Source organism: Uloborus diversus, chromosome 6 (assembly GCF_026930045.1).
Source record: "Uloborus diversus isolate 005 chromosome 6, Udiv.v.3.1, whole genome shotgun sequence".
In the NCBI taxonomy this organism is placed as follows: domain Eukaryota; kingdom Metazoa; phylum Arthropoda; class Arachnida; order Araneae; family Uloboridae; genus Uloborus; species Uloborus diversus.
Window position 1 is genome coordinate 14,427,571 of NC_072736.1, and position 22,018 is coordinate 14,449,588.

Below are 22,018 nucleotides of genomic sequence, written 5' to 3' on the forward strand. Positions count from 1 at the left end.
ATTAAATACGGCGAGAGTTATTTGGATTTTTAGCTCGAACTTTTTTAGGCTTAGCTAATATTTAGGCACTACTTTCTTCATTAAATCTATAAGTAAAAAGCAAAGGAATTGTCCCACAGTTTTCTTTTTGACACCCCTGGAAATAGCGGTTTTTTTACTTCAGATCTAACTCGACCAATGGTCGAAAAACTGAGTTTCTCTCTCCAAAGGAAAAAAGTTACAAGCCATTAAAAATAAAGTTTGTATAATTTCATCTTCATTAAAATTATTCCATGTTTTATTTGGCATTGCCATAGCTACGTCTTTTTGATTTGCATGTTTCTTCTTTCTTATTTACAAACTTTAAGGGTTTCGATTTTAACGGAAAATCTTGGGCTTAACTCAATTCAAGCCCCGAGATAAAGAGCAAAATATATTACTAGAGACCACGAATATGAAAGCGACTTTTCAAACGTACAAAACTGCAGTTATGCAATGCTCAGGAGCCCCTTAGTCCTTATCGCTCTGCAAGTTGGCAAAAATTATTTTGAAACCCGGGGAAGGGTGCTTTTTGTTCCAAAAAGGAGCTTATAATGCAGTTTTAATCTGTTTCTTTTTAATTGACGAGTTAAATCTTTGCGAATCAAATAAGATTGCGAAGCAATCTTCGGGGGTTGGTGAGCGTTAGTGAGCATGGAGCAGAGTCCCATAGTTCTTTAAAAAATAGTTATTCAAATTGAATGCTAACCTCATTTGGGGATTTAATGTTGTTGTTCTAACAAATTAAACTCTCTGTTGTTTTGACCCCAATGCTGTTTACTCCATTTTCACCACATCCCCAGCTTTCACTGCTCTTGTATGTTCATCAAGTCACTTAATCCTTATTGTTAATGCAAGGCTCAAAATTAACAATTGGCCACTAGTCTGGGACAACCAAAACATCCAACTAACCTGCAGAATATCAATTTTAGTGGTCCACGGGGACAGCAAGGTTTTATTCCTTTTTTTCTTTCAAAAATTCTTAGCGTCATCATTTTTACTTCCTTTTACAAAAAAGGAAGTATTGTATTCGCGAAAAAATTTTCACTCAAAAATCAACCTTAATTTCCATTTTACTCACCCTCGAATGAATATTGAGTTTTTTTTTTCGACTCGATCACACATGGATAAGTATCTAAGAACATACAGACACCCGAAGTATCCATTTTGACATTCCCCAAGTTTATTACGACGACTTTTCTCTTGACGTCCATATGTATGTACGTATGTGCGTGCGTATGTATGTCGCATAACTCAAGAACGGTATGTCCTAAAAAGTTGAAATTTGGTACATAGACACCCAGTAGGGTCTAGTTGTGCACCTCCCCTTTTGGTTGCATTTGGGTGTTTCTAAAGGGGTCTTTTGCCCCTTTTTAGGGGGAAATCATTGTTAATTTAAATGTAAACTCAACTGGTGTTATAATTTGGCGGACACTTGGCAATATATTGTCAGTCTTTTGGCCGCCAAGTTTTGTCACCAACTTGGGGTTTTTTTTTTTTTAAATCTGTTTCAATTTGGCTACTGTTGGTGATATTTAGAGGGTAAACTATTGAATCAAATTAAAATTGCCAGTAATGGGGAAAATGACATTAAATTGGAGTAAAAGGAAGTCATGTGATGCACACATCAGCTCGTTTGAAACTGAAGACAAAGTCTGCAACTTGATTTACAATGATTAATGTTCTCTTTGCAAGAAAAGATTAAGAAATTTCTATAGTATTATAACCTTGCTTTTGCCGCCGCATTGTGTTCCTCCTAAAATAACAACAAAGATAAGCTGTTGGCTTAATTCCCTTAGCAGTATTGTTGGAAAAAAAATGCCTGTTGTCCTCTTCTCTTTCCCAGTCCCTCAGCGATGTCTATTGAAAACTGCTGATTGAATCCATTGGTCCTGTTAATTTTTTTTATTTTTTATTTTACACTAGTGGTACCCGCACGGCTTCGCCCGTAATAGCAAATTAAAAGGTCTTTTGGTTCGCCTGTATATTTACAAATGATGTGTAGTGAATTTTCTCGCCAATTGGCTTATGCCCACGTTACGGTTCCACGTTATAATTTCGTATCTCGCCAATTGGCTTGTGCCCATGTTACGGTTCCACGTTATGATAATTTCTTAATTTACTCGTCCCTCTTATGATATTTTTTTCTTAAAATTCGAATAGAAAAAGAACCACATCGAATTTTGGAAAAATCGCTTCGAGGTGCACACCCCCATGCTACATACTAACTTTGTGCCAAATTTCATGAAAATCGGTCGAGCGGTCTAGGCGCTATGCGCGTCACAGACATCCTACAGACATCCTACAGACATCCAGACATCTAGACATCCTCCGGACAGAGAGACTTTCAGCTTTATTATTAGTAAAGAAGATAATTTGTCTTTTTCATTTGTTAATACCAGGACACAAGAATGGACTGCTAAAAGTATCTGCTGACTATTGAAATTTCATAGTTACTAGTTCATTGGACCAGTGACTTATTTTCCTGAATTTTACCTCTAATTAATGGCATATTTCATTTTTTATTGGTATCTTAATGCCTGTTTATCATGGTATGATAAATAGGTATAAACAGCATGGTTTTCTGTATGATAAACAGAAATGAAAAAAGGGCAACAACGACAGTAATGTTGGTTGTGCTTCAGATGTTGGTGATTTGGGATTCACTGTATCAAACTAATTTTTTTTCTTTTTGAACTACAGTGAAGCACCATTTATATGTTTTAATCAATTATACATTTTTAATTTGGTCCCTGCAGAGTTTAATACATATTAATATATACCTATTATATACATGAATACACCGCCAGCTCAGTCAATTCCAGCCGAGGACTGCAGTTTCGTGCTTATCAGCACTCATCAGCCCGGCATAGGAGTGACTGAGCTGGAGATGGAAAACCTCTTAAGGAAGCCAAGAGTGCCAAACAAACTGGTAGCTAATACAGAATTAGCGCAAACCAGACGAGTCACCGAAACAATGGTCCTCGGCTGGAAATGACTGAGCTGGCGGTGTGTTTCATGTATTTCTGCTTTAGCCCTGGCTAATGGGCGGTTATTTACTGAATATACCTATTATATGTTCTTTTCATTTATACGCTTTTTCCATACAGCTCCTTCAGAAATGTACCTATAAATGGTGCTTCACTGTATTTTACGATCATTTTTGTATCAATCAATCAGAAATTGAATGATTTTTTAAAACTTGCCCTCTCTTTTTTTTTCTTCCCCTCCTCAAAATTGTTGCCTGATAATTACGATGCAAATGTTATTCCGGATTATGTGGCATTTGTTTTAGATATATGAGCCAACACTTTTTTTTGACATGTTTAATGAAGAATAAAAAGTTGAAAAATGTGATTTTAGGTAAATGTGCTGGTGGTTGGAAGAAAATTGGGGACACTTGTTTCCTCTATGTTGGTGGAGTAATGACTTATGCTGAAGCAAAACGGTTTTGTGAAGTAAGTTTTAAATAACAGTTATTAGCTTAAAATTAGATTTCAATGCATAAGATATTGTTTTTTTTCATTATTCTTTTTACTCATATATATATATATATATTAATTAGTTACTTTTTTAATTAGTTAAGTCTTTGACGAATGTTTCAATTGCCATTTTTTAATGACTGTATTGAAACCTCTCTCTCAAAATTTTCTCAGCCCTGAAATTTGAGATAAGTTCAACTAACATAACTACGTACATGTTCTTTACAAATAATATTTTACCTCAAAATAGGGTGACATTCATGCTCCATTTCTTCCTTTTTTTTAAAATAGAAATATGTATAATGGTGACTCATAGTTTACATCATTTGGCTGCATAATGTATTGCTGCGAAAAATTTTAGTGGTGCAATCATACTGTCTTCATAAAATAGAAATTGATCATCAGAAAGAAGGAAAAAAAAAAGTTCTGTAAAACACAGAGTTTGCCGATAATATATATCAGTTGATATATATCACAATATATATCCGATATTTACTTTGAAAATATCATGATACTTTGATATTTTCGATATTTATTTTTTCAACTATCCTATTTTCAATATAAAAATTATTAATCATAGTAATTTTGTTTATTTGTTATTAAAAATAACCAAAAAGTTATGTATTATATTTTTATGATGTATTAATACATGATTAATATAATTATGTTCATAAATATATTATTTTTTCTTTTTATTTTTTTTATGTTCATAAATATATTAGCAATGTAACAATTAATTCATATTAAAAGTGCCTAATTAAATACCAAACATTGGTCAGAAAAAAAAGAAAATGTCTTAAAACTGTGCACCAACTAATGCATATTTTTTTATTTTTGAATCATACAACTGTGTAAAAAAGAAAATGAGTAAAACAGCTAATGCTAAATTAATTTTACTAAAAATTGATAAAAATGTAAAATGAAATATTAGATATAAGTAAGGAAAGAAACCTTAATTTTAAGTCTACATATTGTAATGATAATATAGAAAATAAAGAGTAATTTGAGGATGCATTTACTATTTTGAAGACTTTAGTTTGTGTTGATTGAAAATATCGGATATACATCAAAATATCCGATACATATCAAACTAGTGGATATTTTCGAATCCTGGCAAAATAGTACTTTTTCTAATTGTTGACCAAAACATTTTTTGACCCTAATAATCCATACTGACTTCCAACAAATGACTTGATTTAGTAAAATCTGGGCGCAATGAGTGGGAGATTAAGTGATAGACTTATTTCCTCTAACCATCCTCCAACAATAGCAATCTAATCTTCAAAGAAACTATTATCACTTTCTTCAAGTGCCAATCGATTATAATGCCCTTTTTTTCATGCATATTATGTCCATTTACAGTCGGACCTCCGTACATCGAAGTAGCAAATTGCCGGAAAAAAATTAGATGTATAGAAATTTCGATATACAGAAACAATCTTTTTTTATCCTAAAAATCTCCAAAAACATTAAGATTAAAGCTAATTGTCATGTACAAAACCCAATTTCTAATTTATACAAGCATGGAATTAAATAAAAGTTAATCATTGAAAAAGTAACAGAAATTACATTTTTGTACCTTCATACATCTTCATTCTTCGGCAATTCAACTTGATGCGCAACATAAGGGGGATTTTCGTTTTGACGATGTAATCCAGAGAAAAGTAAAAAATCATTTTACCTAACTTGAATGATTTTTACTGAAGCTAAAAAGACGAGGAATCAACAGACAAAAGGGAGAACTTGAAACTGATTTTACAATGTTACTGGTTACAACAAAGATTTGATATAAACTTGAGAGAATTTAAGAACTCCAGAACGAAACAACGACCTTTCTACACCCCCCTCAACCCCAGATTCCTTATGAGTTTCGTAGCACCTTTAGTGAACATAATTTTCTCCTCTAACCTTCATTTTTCATGAGACAAAGTCTAAAGTGGAAAAAAAAAATCTACGAATGTCTCGAAAAAAAATTCGAGATATAGAGATTTTTTCGATATATAAAAACACATTTTCTATGTAATAAATATATAAATTTGCTGGGATTTCGATACATAGAAAATTTCGACATGTGGAAGTTCGATATATGGAAGTTCGACTGTACTTAGTAATTTGTATGAGATTGACGATTGACTATCTTACCACGAGCCTGAACTCAAAATCTATTTTGTGCTCTCTAGCCCCAGCCTGCTTCTGACCCAGGCTCTCTAATGACTAGATTTTTAACCCACAAGAAATCCTTGTTGGAAAGAAACAATTTTAACATGCCCTTGTTAAAGATAACAATATACGGTAATGCACCAGAGTAGTAGACAGTCGTAAGTTTGGATTTAAATCATGAGAATTTTAGGCGGGTAAAACTGATGTTGCTGTGGCACATGAATACGGTGCAACCATCTAGTGCTATTTGAATTTTATGAGCCAGTTGGTATTTACAAGGCTCTGGTGGAAGGTAATGAACAGCCACCACAAGGTCTGCCGGTGTTTCATGTTCATTTGACTTTAATGAGGTTTTAGATCTAAAAATAAAGACTTTTTGCACATTTTGAAGAGAAAAGGGGAATTTGGTCCATTACCATATACTCCTGTATATTATCGGCAGCGGCAAATAATCCGCAGGTCCTAAAATTGGCCTGAAGAAGAAAAAAAACTTCGTATAATCCGTGGATAATACGATGCAAAAAAATGAAGTTTGGATGTACTGTACAATTTTAGCAACTAAACTAAAAACGTGAAGAAGTAATAACTCTTGAGGTATATTCAATATTAAAAAACAAAATAATCTAAAAAATACAGATTTCTTCTCGAAATTGACTATATGGTACGCTAATTACTTGAAGACAAAGTCAAAGAGTCAAGAAAGGAGCAAAGGGTCTAATCTTGTGCAGAAGACTTTTTTTACTGTATGTTGTTTATTTTACGTAGCCTGAATCGCGTAAGAAGAACATTCAAGCAATATAACCAACATACAGGCAGGGTTAACAATCGATCGCTAAGAACATTTCTACATATGTTAAAATACCAACATACAGGCAGAGTTCAAGATCTCTAATGGCGAATCCTGCTGGAAATATTGAGGTTCAATGTATTGGCGTTAAAAAAAAAAAAATGCACAGATCATCCGCACCTCATCAATTTTACACTTTTTAAACAGATAATCCGCGGATTATATAGAGGAAAATACAGTACTCATCCTTTCCTCAACCTATCTGATACTGGGTATCATCAGAATTGTCGGTGTCTGTTACTGGAGGTTGGACCTTTTTTTCAAGATTGAGCAAATAAAAATAGAATTAACTCATTCAGAGGATCCAGAAGCAGCCAAACGTTAGATGAGATGTAGTTGCAGGAGAGAAAAATAGTTTAAAAAGTCTAAATACATTAAAAGACTCTAAAAATGGAGTTGACCTGAGAGCGATGTCTTAAGCATGTCTGTTACTGGTGCGGTTATCCTAATTGGTAAGGGGTAAAATTACTAACAAAATTCAAAAGGGAAACTATTGCTTTAAAATTTGACATACAATAATTTTCACCACTGTTTCTGTCTGAATCTTAATTGCATCTAATTCTCCCACTTCACAGCTCGACAATGCTTCTATGCCGTACGTGAAAACTAAACATGACGAACTGATGGAATTCGTGAAGGAACGGCAATACTACTACCAGCACTATTCAGACAGATTTTGGATTCAATCTCTGGACATTCCCCCTCGCGAGTGTGCAGTTTTGGTGAACAGGAAAGTTGTCCGCCGTTCGTGTACGGAGTATTTCCCATTTTTGTGTGAACGAGGTAAGATATGTTTCTATGCTATATGTAATATTTAAGCTTATGCAGTAAACTCCCGATTATCGGGGGTCGGATTACCTGCGGTTTGGATTATCCATGGGTCTTTTCAGAGTTTTTAATGGCCATTAAATGTTTTTACTTCCTTTTACAAAAAAGGAAGTATTGTATTCGCAAAAAAAATTTCACTCAATTTTCAGCCTTAATTTCCATTTTGCTCACCCCCGAATGAATGTTGAGGTTTTTTTTGAACCATACCACACATGGATAAGTGCCTAAGAACGCGAAATATCTATTTTGACATTCCCCTAGTTAATTACAACGAGTTTTCTCGTGACGTCTGTATGTGTGCATGTATGTCGCATAACTCAAGAACGGTAAGTCCTAGAAAGTTGAAATTTGGTACTTAGACTCCTAGTAGGGTCTAGTTGTGCACCTCACCTTTTGGTTGCATTCGGGTGTTTCTAAAGGGTCTTTTACTCCTTTTTGAGGGGGAAATCATTGTTAATTTCGATGTAAACACAAGTGGTGTTATAATTTGGCGGACACTTGGCGATATATTGCCAGTATTTTGATCGCCAAGTTTTGTCATCAACTAGGTGACTAATTTGGCGATTTTTTTAAAATCTGGTTTTAATTTGGCCACTGTTGGTGATATTTAGAGAGTAAACTATTGAATCACATTAAAATTGCCAGTAATGGGGAAATGACATTAAATTGGAGTAAAAGGAAGTCATGTGATGCACACATCAGCTCGTTTAAACTTATGATTGTGTTATTGTTCGTTTTCAGCTTCGTATATTTCAAATATTCAATGTTAGTGGATACAATGTAGCAATGTTTTTAGCTATAATTTAAATGTATGTATGATTGTTATTCATATTTTTAGCTTTGTATACAGTGGTATCGTTTTTTATTTATTATTCAGATTATCCGCAATTTTTGCCTATTCGTGGTTACCGTGCCACCCTATTCCGCGGATGATCGGGTGTTTACTGTAGTTGGTTCAAAAAAAATGAACCTTAAGTTTGATTTAAAATGTACCTGTTTGTACATGTCAAAAGTTGAATGGCTTTTTTGTTGTTGCTGTTAAAATTAATTTAAAATATTTTTTAACAAATTTTCTGCAACAGTCTTAAACACAGCTGGCAAAATTGTTCAGGGGAAAAATGTTGTTTGCCTTGTATGACATATATACTACTGAAATAAAATGATATTTTTATTGTATAATTCTAAAAAATAAATGCATAAAATGAAGTTTATTTATGCAATGGAATAGATCCCAAAATGCTATAGATCCCCGTTCATTCAGATCTCCAGTTTATCCGGATGGAATTTGTAGTTTTAAAAAAGCATTATGTTTACATAAATAATAATTTTAAATTATGATAAAGTGCGGCAAACATTTGCTTTTTATTTTGATTAAGTGTTCAACTTCTGCATAGATCACACAATAAAATGTAGCAATGTAACAAATGTCATGGCATACTTGGACTGTCAGTCTGACACCACTGCAGCAGCTGAAATATAAATGATAAAGTGTTTGATTGAATAGTTAAAAATAAAGTGCGTATTGTGTGGAACGATCCTATATGTATTCTTCGCAAGAAAAAATAAGAAATTTCTACAGCATTAACATATTGTTTGTATAACTTGTTTTTGCCTATTGAAAACAGCTCATTAACTCTGCATTGTCATGGAACTTTTTGTTTTCGTATTAACTTATTATTATTTTAAACCAGAAGGCGAGACTAGACCACTAAAATTTGTACAAACCAGTGAATTTTTGCATTTTCTGGTCCATTGCACAAGCCTCGCATTTTTAAAAATTTCTATCCCTGTTTATTATTTTAAGTGATTTTTCACTCAGAATTTTTTTTCTCCAATGGGGCTGTATAAGAGACCCACCTCGAGGCATCTGTGCCATAACTAGACCTAGTTTCCCTCAATGCATCAGTCTTTCGTAAGTCACCATTAAGGCACAGTTGTGTTTTTGATGCCCAGTTTGCACCAGATGGAGGCACCTGGGCTCTCATTTGATGCGAAATTGCACTAGGAATTTAATTTAGCCGAGGGATATTCTAAGCCAAACGAATACCCAAGGGATCTTTTACATGCCGCATAATCATACGAGATGGGCGCTGAAGATTTTCTGCATCTCAAAAATCCACCGACTGGCCACTCAATTTAGAACCTGGGTCCCCGGGCTTGTAATGAAAAGTTAATAAGTTATGCATCAGGGGTGCAAACAGGGGGTGGGCCCACAGGCCCCCCCCCCCCAGAATGCTGATTTGAACAATTTTCAAAAATACTTTTTTTTTTATTCGAACGAAAATGAACGCCCTTTGAGAAAACGAAGTGGTTCCGAAGTAAGCAGGGATTGTAGACAATACGACAATTTTATAAGTATACATATGCAATGTGGATATTTGGGACTCATCAAGTGTAAATGATTTTATTGACTATTTTGTTGTATTTTTAAGTGATTTCATGCCATTTTAACATGTTCCTTGTTTTTTTCTTTCCTTGAATGATCTTAAAAATATGAATAGTTTAGAGCTTTTGGCGATAAAAATTCGTATGCATTTTGATTTATTTCATTAGTATAGTAAACAAAGTAATAACAAGTATTGATTTCCATTTATAAATTTGAGCATCTTACCACCATACTGTTGTTTCAAGTACTTTAAAGTTTATTCTTAGCGTTATTTCAATTGTGGCATATGAACAATTAATGTTTTTGCAACAATTTTTGAATAAATTGCATAACTTATACAATTTTAAGGAATTTTACTAAATAATATTAATAATAATAATAAATATATATTGATGTAAATAGAGAGAGAACGCTGATAGAGTGTTGTGAAAAAAAAAATTGTGCCCCCCCCCCCTAAAAATATTTTCTGGTTGTGCCCCTGTTACGCATATTACAGTTACGGGTGATTGTGTTCCGGTATTTTACCGAATTTCCGGTATTTTCGGACGTATTTCCGGTATTTTTATGTCCGAAAATACCGGAATTATGTTTTTTTAATGCTTTTATCTCCCTACCTCCGCAATTTTTTTATATTATATAATACTCATCAAATATACCTGCAAGAGCCTTAAGATGGATACCTATCCCTTAAGATGGACAAATATCATGATAATTTGTACAACACCACCCCAAAAGTAACTTTGTAGCCCATTAAAAATTTAATCAAATGTACACACAATATTTTAACACAGAACTATTTAATACTATGGCGAAAGTGCACTTAGGTAATAGGGGCCAAAGATTACCCTCCCTTCCCCTCCGTTCTCGCTTTGAAACTTTCAGGTATTTTTTGATGAACTCACAATCACCCCTGAGTTTAGTTCAATATATCATACCTGCCAAGCCTTCCAGATTTCCCGGAAGTTTTACGGATTTTTATGTCCTTTTCCGTTTTTCCGGTTATGAGCAAAATCTTACGGATTTTTCACGTTTTGTAGGAAAAAAATTGTATCTCCCCAATTTTGGAGCTAACGATTCTTTTGTGGAATGCGGCACCGCGTTTTAGGCCAAGTAGCCAAGGAAAGGTTGCCGTAGGAGAATGGCAGAAGAAGTGAGGCATGATTATGACGTCACGGAGTGATACAGCGCATGACTTCATCGGGATCCAATCAAAGCAAGCGTCGCGCCTGGCAACTAGGGGCACAATTTCGGCGCCGATTATCTTCTCGTTCTCTCAGTTCGAGCTGCTTTTGTTTCGTTCTTTTTTTAAAATGAGTACCAAATGTTATTTCCAAACTTTTACAGAAAGCAATAAAAGTAATATTTACTAAACGAAAGAAGGTTCAATTGATATAAAATTCATAACTAATATATTGTTAAATGTAAAGAGGATAGGGGTCCTGTTTGATTTTATTTTGCGTTAAAATCTTGTGGATAAAAATAAAAAAATCTTCCGGATTTTTTTTCTCGGAGGTTGGCAGGTATGATATATAATTTTTAAACTTTTTTTTAGACCCAGAGATCACGGTATCCACCAGTTTATGGTTTTTGGAACCCCTCACGCTGGCTTTTATCAGCATCACCGGCCTTGCAGTTCTTTTTGCAGTCCTTTGCGTAGGATTCTGGCTCTGCAAATCGAGGCAGCGATATCGAGAGAAGCTAGAGAGACGAAACTCCATCAGGGCGTCCATAAGGTCAAACCGGTCCTTGACCGGCTTCTCGGAGTTGGGGTACAAGAGGCGACTCGAGAGGGCCTTCGAGACCGAATCGGCACCCAAAACGCCCCAGCTCAAAATGAACGGAAGCTTGGACTCTGTCGAGAAGACTGCTTCCAGGTTCAGCTGCTCGATGGATGAGAGTTATGAGAATACTGTGGGAGATGCCAGCTCTGCGAGGGTCCCCAATGGAGATTTCTCTGCCTTTGTTGGAGGGTATGGCTACTTTTGTTTGTTCATTCCAGGTCTAGTAAGAGATAAAGTCTATGAAAAGTAGAGGGATTGAGGGACACCCCCAAAGCAGAATACTACTAAATTTGCGACGTACGTCGCAGAACATATGCCTGAGCAGCAGAACGATTCTGTTCAAATGTGAAAGGAAAATTGACAAATTTTCTGCAGAAATTTTGCAAATTTCATTGAAAATCTGCAGAAACCGCGGTACCGAAAATCTGCAATTATTGCGGTGCAGAGAATCTATAGAAACTGAACTTCTTAAAATTAAAAGAAAATCTAAAATTATCTCAAATTACGATAATTTGGCGGAAAAATCGCTATGTTGAATTTGATTAATCCTTTGGGGACTTTCCCGATCGATCTTCATCATTACAATTTCCGCCATACACTTATGTTTTGGAAACATGCCAACATTGAAACACGTCCACCGCCGGAAATTGCGTGTCTTGTTTGAGATTTCAATCCTTTTGCATCCAAAAAATATTTCAATTGTTTTGAAGTGTTTCATTATATGTAACCCAACCTCGACTCATTCTATTTATTATTTCAGTAATTTCTTTATTTTGTAACATTATTTTAATTGCTCCTTCATGCCATGTAAAATTAAACAAAAAAAATGTGGTTTGACACCTAGGTTCGAATTTTTATAAAAATTTTGTATCTTTGCTCTTTCTATGCATTTTGGAAAGCACATAAACTATTTTTGTAAAATCTCAATCGGTTTAGGTTTGACACCTTGTTAAAGTTTTTTTGATTTTATAGTTTTCATGATCAACTAATTTTCCAAATTCTGTGCTCTTTAATTAGTCATTTGGTTGAAAGCTGTGATGTTTCCGAAAATATTTCATTTCCACAGAAATAAATAACAACAGTCCAGTTTAAAAAAAAAAAAACAACTCCTATATGAAAAGATTTTGATTTTTGCCACCCAATTTGTGGAAAATGTCACGTTTTTTCGCGTACAATACTTGAAATACTTGCAGAACAATTTAGGTCAAATGATTTTACGTTGCAGAACATCGTAAAGTATTCTGCTTTAGGGAGGGACACTTATGAATCCAATGTAACCAGGGGCCCGATTAAGATATCAGGGAACCAAATGCCAAAACATTTTTTGGGGTCTCTTGCATTCTAACTTCACAATTTTAGCCACTGACTGATTGACCATTCAGGCATTCCTTAATAGCAGATGTGCTAGGCCAAAGCCTAGTCAGTAATCAGGCCCTGAATGTACTCTAATATTTTTTTTATTTTTATTTGAGAAGGAAATTGGTGATTAAACATCAATGAGCGACCAGATATTTGAAAAAGTGTGGAATGTTTAATAGAAATCTTTTATCAATTATTTGATGTGGGTGATGACAATAAGTCTTGAGTTTCAAGTTCTATAATTAATTAACTCTGTTTTTTTTTTTTTTTTTTTTTTTGCAGAAAACAAATTGTCAACTCATAAAAATGCTTCTATATTTGTACTGAATAACCAGCTATAAATTAAATGTTCACTATTATTTTTAACACCTTTACAAGCTTATTTAATGCATTGAAAATCAGAAATACGCCTCAAGAAAAGTCGAGCAAATTTTCATTCCTAGTATTTTAGATTACAACTTTGAATGGTTGAAAAAAAAAATTTTTTTAAATAAAATATTTGATTTTAATTGAATAAGTACCTTTGTGCTGGAAAATTGGGATAAAATCTATTTTACCATACATTTGACTTATTTATTTTAAATACAAAATATCAAATATTCTAACTGTTAAGCTAATGAAAAGTACCATGGTACATCTGGTGACCGCATTTGCATGCATCTATCAGAGTCTTCCCACCTGGAAAAATCTGGCAAATTTTTCTGGTAAAAAATAAAACATCATATCTACTCTTTTTACTGAAAATATTTTTATAATATACTAGCTGTACCCGACGCGCGTTGCTACGCCAACAAAAAAATACATCATTATACTGATTTTCATGACAATCGGTTGAACGGGGCAGAAGTTGCTACTCTGCAGTGCCACCTGGTGGCGAGTGGCTTCAATGAGCATATTATGCACCTTCTCCGTGGAAAAATACATATATATAGCAATTTTCGTAATAACCGGTCCAGGTATCGAGTGAAGCCGTGACTATACTCAAATTTTGTACTCACGCCGTTTGCAAGATCAATCCATCGCTAAAAAATATCAAATAGAAAAAGTTTTAAATCCCCCCGTTGCATGAAAAGCCGTAAAACAATAAAGAAAGAATTTATTTGTTCAAACTCAAGAAAAATGCTAACTTCTTATCAATGAGATCAATTAATTTCTGCAGCCGATAATTTTATTCGTATTTATCCAATGGATTGTGACTTAAATTGGAATAAAAAAGGAACTATCGATCGGATTTTTTTCGAACTGGTCTATAAACATTCCCAGTACCAAAAATAACAAACGGTGAAAGTTTCAGCCAAATCTGCCTGGTAGTTTTTGAGTTCATGGATGACATACAGCAGGGGTCGAAGTGGTCCTATATATCCTATATTTCCTATATTTTCAAAAAAAGTATGAAAATCGTCCTATATTTCCTATATTTTTGGAAAATGTCCTATATTTCCTATATTCCTGTTTTTTATCCAATTTATTTCTTTAAAACAACAGTAAACAAATTATCTGACTTCGGATTTTTCGTCGAAAGTACGTGTGTAAACGAATTTCAAATTAAAAAACACAACTCACTAAATCCTGCAACAGGAATCTTCTCTCATTGGTCACAGCAATATGACGTCACTGTAGTGGGTGGAGTTTCGAGAACGAATTCTGAAGTTGGTTTTAGAATTTTGCGTTTGGCAACAGCAGTTTGTTTTGTTTTCCAGCGTGGTTTTTTTTTGGTTTTGTTTTTGTGGTTTTTTTTGGTTTTTGTTTTCGCGGGTATATTTTTGTGTTCAGTGCATTTTCTGATCGGAATGTTATAATAGTCTTTTTGCAATCTTTTCTTTTTGTGGAATTTTATGGAACAAAATATCTGTATGTTTGTGCTACAAAGCATTGGTTATTTCCTGTTAGTTCTCAACACAAAGACGGTTTTTATTTATTTATAGAAGCTATGTTTGTGACACTTCTATCCCTGCAAAAATTGTGAGTTGCTGTGTTAATTATCAATAAATTTCACTTTGTTCTTTTTTTTTCTTTTTTTTTGTCTACAAAGTACACTTTTTTCAAAAATTATTCTTTCAACTACAGGAAAGTCATTTTAGGTGTAAGTTATAATTTTGTTTGAAGGTTTTTTTTTAAACAAAATCATTGATAAGAATAAATAAATAATATGTAAGTATTATTTCTTTTTTCATAGCGAAACTATTCATATAATGTGTCCTATATTTGTCCTATATTTTTTGTGGAAAATGTCCTATATGTGACAAGTCGATCACTTCTACCCCTGCATACAGACAAACATTCATTTTTATATATATATAGATTTCAAAGGAAAAACTTGAAAACACTTTTCAAAACCAGCTGTTATTTTCTTGCAGATACTCCCACGATGCCCAGCACGAAAACAGAACTGCCAACCTAATGGTCCACCCGACGTTCGACCTGACTTACGAGAACCAGTGCTTCGTGGAGCGCTCCGCTTCGAGAAACTCCCACGAGATATCTCGCGACTGGAGCTCCTCCACTGGCTCCACTCTGGACATGAAGAGGTCCTTGGAGCGAGAAACGAAGGGGGGGCAGGCTTACGTGGGACCCTATCAGCACAGCCCCTCGCTCGCCTCCACCTCGGAGTCGAACGACGAGAGCACTCGCAGCAGTTGCAGGCAACCCCCACTAGAGACCGCCATGTGAAGTGCATTTACTCAAAGTCAATCTTATGTTCCTAGGAAAGGCTGTAAATAACATTCGAGCTTGTATCCGTCTTTCACGCAAAGGTCGTGTTTGGATAAGCCGACCGGTTAGCCCGGGCTCAGCGTGTGAAAGTATTTTAATAGAGCCACTGGTTGTATCTCGAGCCGTTCTAATTCAGTGGTTGATCAACGGGTTGTCCTCTGAGTTACCGCAGGCAGAGCCTGATTACCGCAGGGGCATGCGGGGCACAGGCCCCTCCTCTTAGATTTCAGGGGGGCCCAAAATCCCCTTTATTTATCATGTTAATTCAAAATAAATAATAATTTTCCTCAGAATCTAGAGTACAATGATGTCATTGATATTTTTGCAAATGCTAAGCAAGGAAAAAAATCTCTTATTTGTTGATAAAAATTCCCCTTAAAAACTTGATCTCTGTGCAAATCCTAAAACCACTCCAAGTTTAGTCTGTATTTACTATTAAAAGTTATATCATAGATAACTTTAATATTTACGGTTTACTGCAACGGGCAAAGTGCAACTACATCTTTAATAATTATTGTATACTATATCACTTATACTTTTTAAATATATAGTACTATATTTTGATATGAGGTACCACCAAATTTAGCATGGCTGTGATAATACGCAAGTATGGAAATATTTTATAGCTTCATTACATAGAATAAGCATGAATAGGAGGGGTGGGGCACTAAATGAATTTCATGCCCAGTGTTCTCAAAAACCTTTGTCAGGCCCTAAGGGGGCCCTGAAATAGAATTGTGCCCCATGTCCAATGTCAGAATGATCAGGCTCTGACCGCAGGAGAAGACCGGTTGTGAGACCATGTGGTATTTTTGGCCAATCAAAAGTCAGCAGCTTCAATCAAAGTTCTGAAAGAATGTTCATGTGCATTTGTCTGCTCAAGCAACACCGATTGAACCATAAGGGGTGGACAAAGCAACCAACATCAAAACTGACGATTAGTTACCGATGTCATTAAACGTCATGTAACCAACGTCATGGGTTAACCGGTCATCCTATTTGAACATGACCGAAGACAATTCTTCAAAATTATTTGTTCAATCAGGGGAATGATCATGTGTGGTGCAAGAACTGTGAAATATAGTGACCCTGACCCACTTAGATAAATAGAAGAGGATGTGGTATTGTGGTAGTAAAGCTAATACTCAATGGAAATAAAGCACAAATTGTGAAAAAAATATTACAAATAGCTATTTCAAGACAGCTACAGTGGAGCTCGTACATCAGTTCAAAAATACTCAACAGCAAAGTACCGAGTGTTCTTGTGTCATAAAATGCACTCCACTGTAGCCTTGAAATAGCTATTAGTAGTATTTCGTTCACTATGTGTGCTTTATTCAAGTCTATTTGCTTTGTTCACATTTTAACTCAAAGAATCGTAATCTTTCTAAAGTTTGACTTCAACAACAGTATTAAACTGTATACAAAAAGTTCCTTGGATTTTCAATAATCATGACTTATTTACATTTGTTCAACAAGCATGTTTACTTTTCTGCATTTGATATGTTATCCATGTAGAAATAAGAAAGGCCTGTCAAACGGGTAATTCAGAGAGTTTACTGTACTATGTTTTCTAGTTACTCTGGTCTACTTCTGAGTTAATACTTTTGTTTCTAGTTAAAAGATTTCAAAAAACTATACAATATTTATTTTGTTAGATAAAATAAGGGAGATTTCATTGCTGAACAAATAGTTCTTGTACACTTGTACCGTAGCATGACTCAAAAAACTATACAAAATCTATTTTGTTAGATAAAATAAAGGAGATTTCATTGCTGAACAAATAGTTCTTGTACACTTGTACCGTAGCATGAACTTTACTCCATACCACTTTAACATTTCATTCCCCTATGTTTATCGTGATGATATTTAAACTTCACATGCATTGTCATCTATGAGATTTAAAGTTCATCCTGTTTTAAACAAAATACTTAAGTCTCTGCTGAAGCAACTACGACGAAAATGCAGAACCTGAAAAACGACACGACAGATGTCACCACTATATCATCAGTATTTTGTCTCATCATTCATAAAAGGTGCCAATGAATCAAACGGACTTCATAATGCTTCATATTCATTTGAAATGAACTTTTGACGTTAAGATTTTTATATATATTTATTTTTACTGTAATAGGCAACTATGTTTTATGAAGATGTGCCTGTGATGATGTAACTTACAGGAAGTCATATACTATTGAATGTGAATGAAGTATTTTATACCAAAAGTGCCTAATTCCTTCCTTATGCTCAAGCTAATTTAAAGACTGATTTATTTGATTTTTAGAAGTAGCTCAATTGTGTTTTTCCGGGGAAGTGTTATGCATTTTATTTTGTGTGTTTGCCAAAATGCAAACTAGTTTACTGCATTCATTTTTTTAAGCATTGTATTACGAATTTTTAGTATTTTTAATAACATTTAATTTATCAATTAAAAAAAAAAAAGAGTATATTAGTTAATAATGCATAAAAACACTTTATTTTACATTGAGAAGAGTACATGTTGATTTGAATTTTGAACTGATGTTTAAATGAATGTTTGCTCCAATAAGTAAAATAAGCATCATGTATTTATTTCTTGTGCAATACTGATTCAAAATGAATTTCCATTCAAAAGCAATATCATTACTGCTAATATATTTTAATTCCTTTTTCTGTCCCGGTTTAGTTCATTGTACTATATATTTTTATATGAAAATAAATGTAAATACCTGATGTTTTCATCTGTTTTTAGAATTTCGATATTGCAGGGGGGGGGGGGGGTAAAGTTAAATATCAGACAAAATTTAGTAACTTGAAACATTAAAAAAAATGTTGCACCACTTCACAAACAGCAAAATAAGAGGAATGAAAGAAACACGATGGAACTGCAATAGAGTAGAAAAATTGCAACGTAACTCCCCATTACATTGAACTTTTTCTGCATCTGCCGTAGAAAAACTAAACTTTGTTTTAACAGATAAGGTCAACAGTCAGTCAAAACTAAAAAGAATTTTTGGTCGCTGTTTTCATGTAAAGTATTTGAGAAAAAAAAAAGCAAACAATTGGGCAGCACTTTTCTCTAAATTGTTTTACGGACAACTACACACAACTTTTTGATAAATTGAGGCAATGGGAACAAAAAGGATGCGAGAGGACGTTTTAAAGTTTCGAGTAAAACCTGTTTAAAGTTACATCTGAAAATAATTACTTACCACTGGTAAACTGGCAACTAAAGGCCTTGTTTTGGCCCCAGATGAAATAAAGGGTGTTTTTTTTAGAGGTATAGAACTTTAAATTGGCAACACTGTTTGATATGTGCCATTTTGATAGCTGTCACTTGTTTTATGTTCAGTTTGGTTCGCCATTTCATCATGAATAGACAACAAGGAGAGTGCAACACGCCACACAGCGCGTGTCCCAATTGATTTATTGAAAGAAACGTTCGGTGAACGAATAATTTCGCGTAATGGACCCGTGAATTGGCCTGCAAGATCATGCAATTTAACACTGCTGGACCACTTTTTGTGGGGCTATGTGGAGTCTCTGGTCTGCACCGATAAGCTTCAGATGATTGACGCCTTGGAAGAGAACATTTGACACCTTATTACTGACATACGGCCTCTATTGCTGCAAAAAGTGAGAAAATTGGACTTTCTCCGAGCCAGCCGAGGTGGCCATATGCCAGAAAAAATATTTAAATAAAAATGGCAAAGAATCATCTTTCAAATAAAGCAATATTCATGGTAATTAACTTTTAACTGTGTTTTATTTGAACCTAAAGTTTTCTACTTCTAAAAAAAACACCCTTTACTTGGCCCGCCATATTTTAAATCCCCTACCTCCCACAGATAATTATTGCTTAACTTTTTTTGACAAGTCGTTTCTATTTTGCCCTACTTATTATATAATGTAAAAACCAATCCCAAACTCTCAAGTAGTATTCCATATCGCCAATGGACAAGAAAAATCACATTCACTTCACATTTTTTGAAAAACATTGATGGTGAATGAATCACAAGTCCATTTTTTATAAATATTCATATGTGTAACATTACAGTAAAATTTCCTGAACAAAAATGCACATGACAAATGTTACAAAAAGGCCCCCTAAACTCGTAAATCCGCAAGTGGATTAATTGGCCACTGAACTTTTCAACTTTCTAACAGGCGGGGTGGTGATTAGGAATTTTTCCTTTTTTTACAAAATGTAGCAACGATAATTAATGAATTAATAAATATATAATCTTTACTTTGGCTTAAAAACTATTACAAAAAATATTTACATGTTAAGAATAAGAAGGTTATTGTAATAATCATACAGAAATTATTGATGAAATACTATGATTTTACAGCAATGTTTTAAATATTGCTGTAAAATCATAGAAAAGTACAAAAACTAATCACAAGATATCGTATAGAACATTTGTTTACTATTATGATTTTTTTTGAGCAATCTTGATTGCTTATTGCTTTCGTCACTGCTTTTGGCGTGCTCTATGATTTTATTTTCCCACCACCACAGGCTCCACACGATGCTGCTCCTATAGCGAAAGCAGTCTCCAGGTTGCATCCATGTCCTACACACACGCGCATACATACACAACTACACACGCGCATACACAAACACATACACACACGCATAGGTACAGACACCTACACACACAAAAACATACACACACACACACACACAAAAACATACATATACACAACTACCCACACATTCATGCCTGCACACACACAAACACATATGCCTACACACACATATACATACACAAATACCCCCTACACACAAACACACACGCCTACATGCACACACTCGTGATTGCGAAAAACATAATTTGAATTCAAGATGTCAAAATTCAAATTAATTTTTATTTACTTTTTTTGCGGACCGGTGGCAGGACCATCAGTTGAGAATCGCTGGTATAAGGGATACTGTCTACTTACTATATTAATATTTTAAATTGTAAAAAATGTTTGTAACGCAGTGTAAGAAATAAGCTTGAGTGAATGCAGAGGGAAAGCAAAACGTCAGCTTTCATATGTACAAAAAGTTTATTTAAAAGCAAGAAAAATTTGTTACACAACTTTTACAGGAAAATTGCATATTTTTCTTCATTACAGTTCAAATTTTATTGCAAATTGATTCATTCTTTAACATGAAATAAGTAAATGAAATGTACTTGCGAATTCATAGCATTTTTAATATCACCCATAAAAGTTTCATTTAAAACAATCATGACAAATTCTTCACAAAAAGTTAAAATTTTAAAGTAAAATACTCCAAAGGAAAATTTGGCTAAAGAGCATGTTAGCAGCAAATTTTTATTAATAAATCAAAAGAATAATAATTTTGAATATTTTATGTACAATTATCTCTAATATTTAAATTATTTACAGGTTTAATGCTCAAATAACTCTTTGCTAAGATTGAAAAATATCAGTGTTTTATACATAATACACAAAAGCCCACAAGATATTTTACACTAAGAATTTCGATTTTTTAAATATTTTGTACAACTTTTATCACACAATAGAATTATCCCTCTGACTGTTAGTTAGTCTTTAGTTTGTTTTTTTAACTCTTGCTTTGCTTCAACTTTTCTCTTAGTAGTTAAGATGATACGCCTTTTGCTATTCTTTTTCTAATTTTACATTTTAATGGAACTTCCAATGTTATTAATGACTCGAGATAGTTATTTGGTGGATAATTTTAATGGAAATTTTCATATTATTTAATGGCTTGTTTTTATTAAATTATTTTACTTTTTAATAGCTTAATTTAATGAATTGTCAGATTATTTTTCATTTTGATGAAATTTTTAGACTTGTTTTGTTAAAGTAAATTAAAAAGACAAAATAACGTATGGTATCACTAAACAAGTAGCTTCTGTGCATTTTTGAGCAAACCTGGCAGCAATAAATAAAATGAAAAAGAATAGTCAAGATTAAAAATGCACCTATAACAGAAAAGTACATTTTTTCTTCATCCAAGAAAAAAAAAATCTTCCAGAATTGGGAATTAAACTATTGAAAGCTTTGTCTAATTTCTAAAAAAAAAAAGTTTTCTTCAGAGCTTAGTTCCCACATAAATAATTTGAAATTACCATAAAGAACTATTAACAAAAAGGAGCCAAACACTATGCAAATTAATCCCTGGTTGAAAAATACGTTATTATCTGTTTGACCCACAATCCCTCCCCCCCAAGATCATCAAAAATAAGATTTGAGGGGGGGGGGGGGCGGATAGATAAAAGAGCACTTTTTAAATAGTAGTTTGAACTAAGAACTGCTCAAGTAAAAAATAAAACATGATGGATTACACCATATAATACAATTTTTAAACCGAGCCATTGATACATATATTACCTAAATAATGCTTGGTAATTTCTGGTTTTGATTTAGCTACTGGACATTGCTTGCTTTAAAAAAAATTTAAGTGATCAAAACACAAATTATTTTTGTA

The 22,018-nt window shown here is 33.8% G+C and overlaps 1 protein-coding gene across 1 annotated transcript in view; it reads left to right on the plus strand.

Moving 5' to 3' along the window:
- The window catches only part of LOC129224234 (protein bark beetle-like), a 107,659-nt gene extending 91,971 nt beyond the window's left edge, over positions 1–15,688 (plus strand). Inside the window, exons 14-17 of the mRNA XM_054858659.1 lie at positions 3,382–3,476; positions 7,083–7,290; positions 11,274–11,691; positions 15,219–15,688. Coding sequence (XP_054714634.1) covers positions 3,382–3,476; positions 7,083–7,290; positions 11,274–11,691; positions 15,219–15,531 — 1,034 coding nt within the window. The 3' untranslated portion in view covers positions 15,532–15,688. The remainder of the gene's footprint in view (positions 1–3,381; positions 3,477–7,082; positions 7,291–11,273; positions 11,692–15,218) is intronic.
- The last annotated feature ends 6,330 nt before the right edge of the window (positions 15,689–22,018 follow it).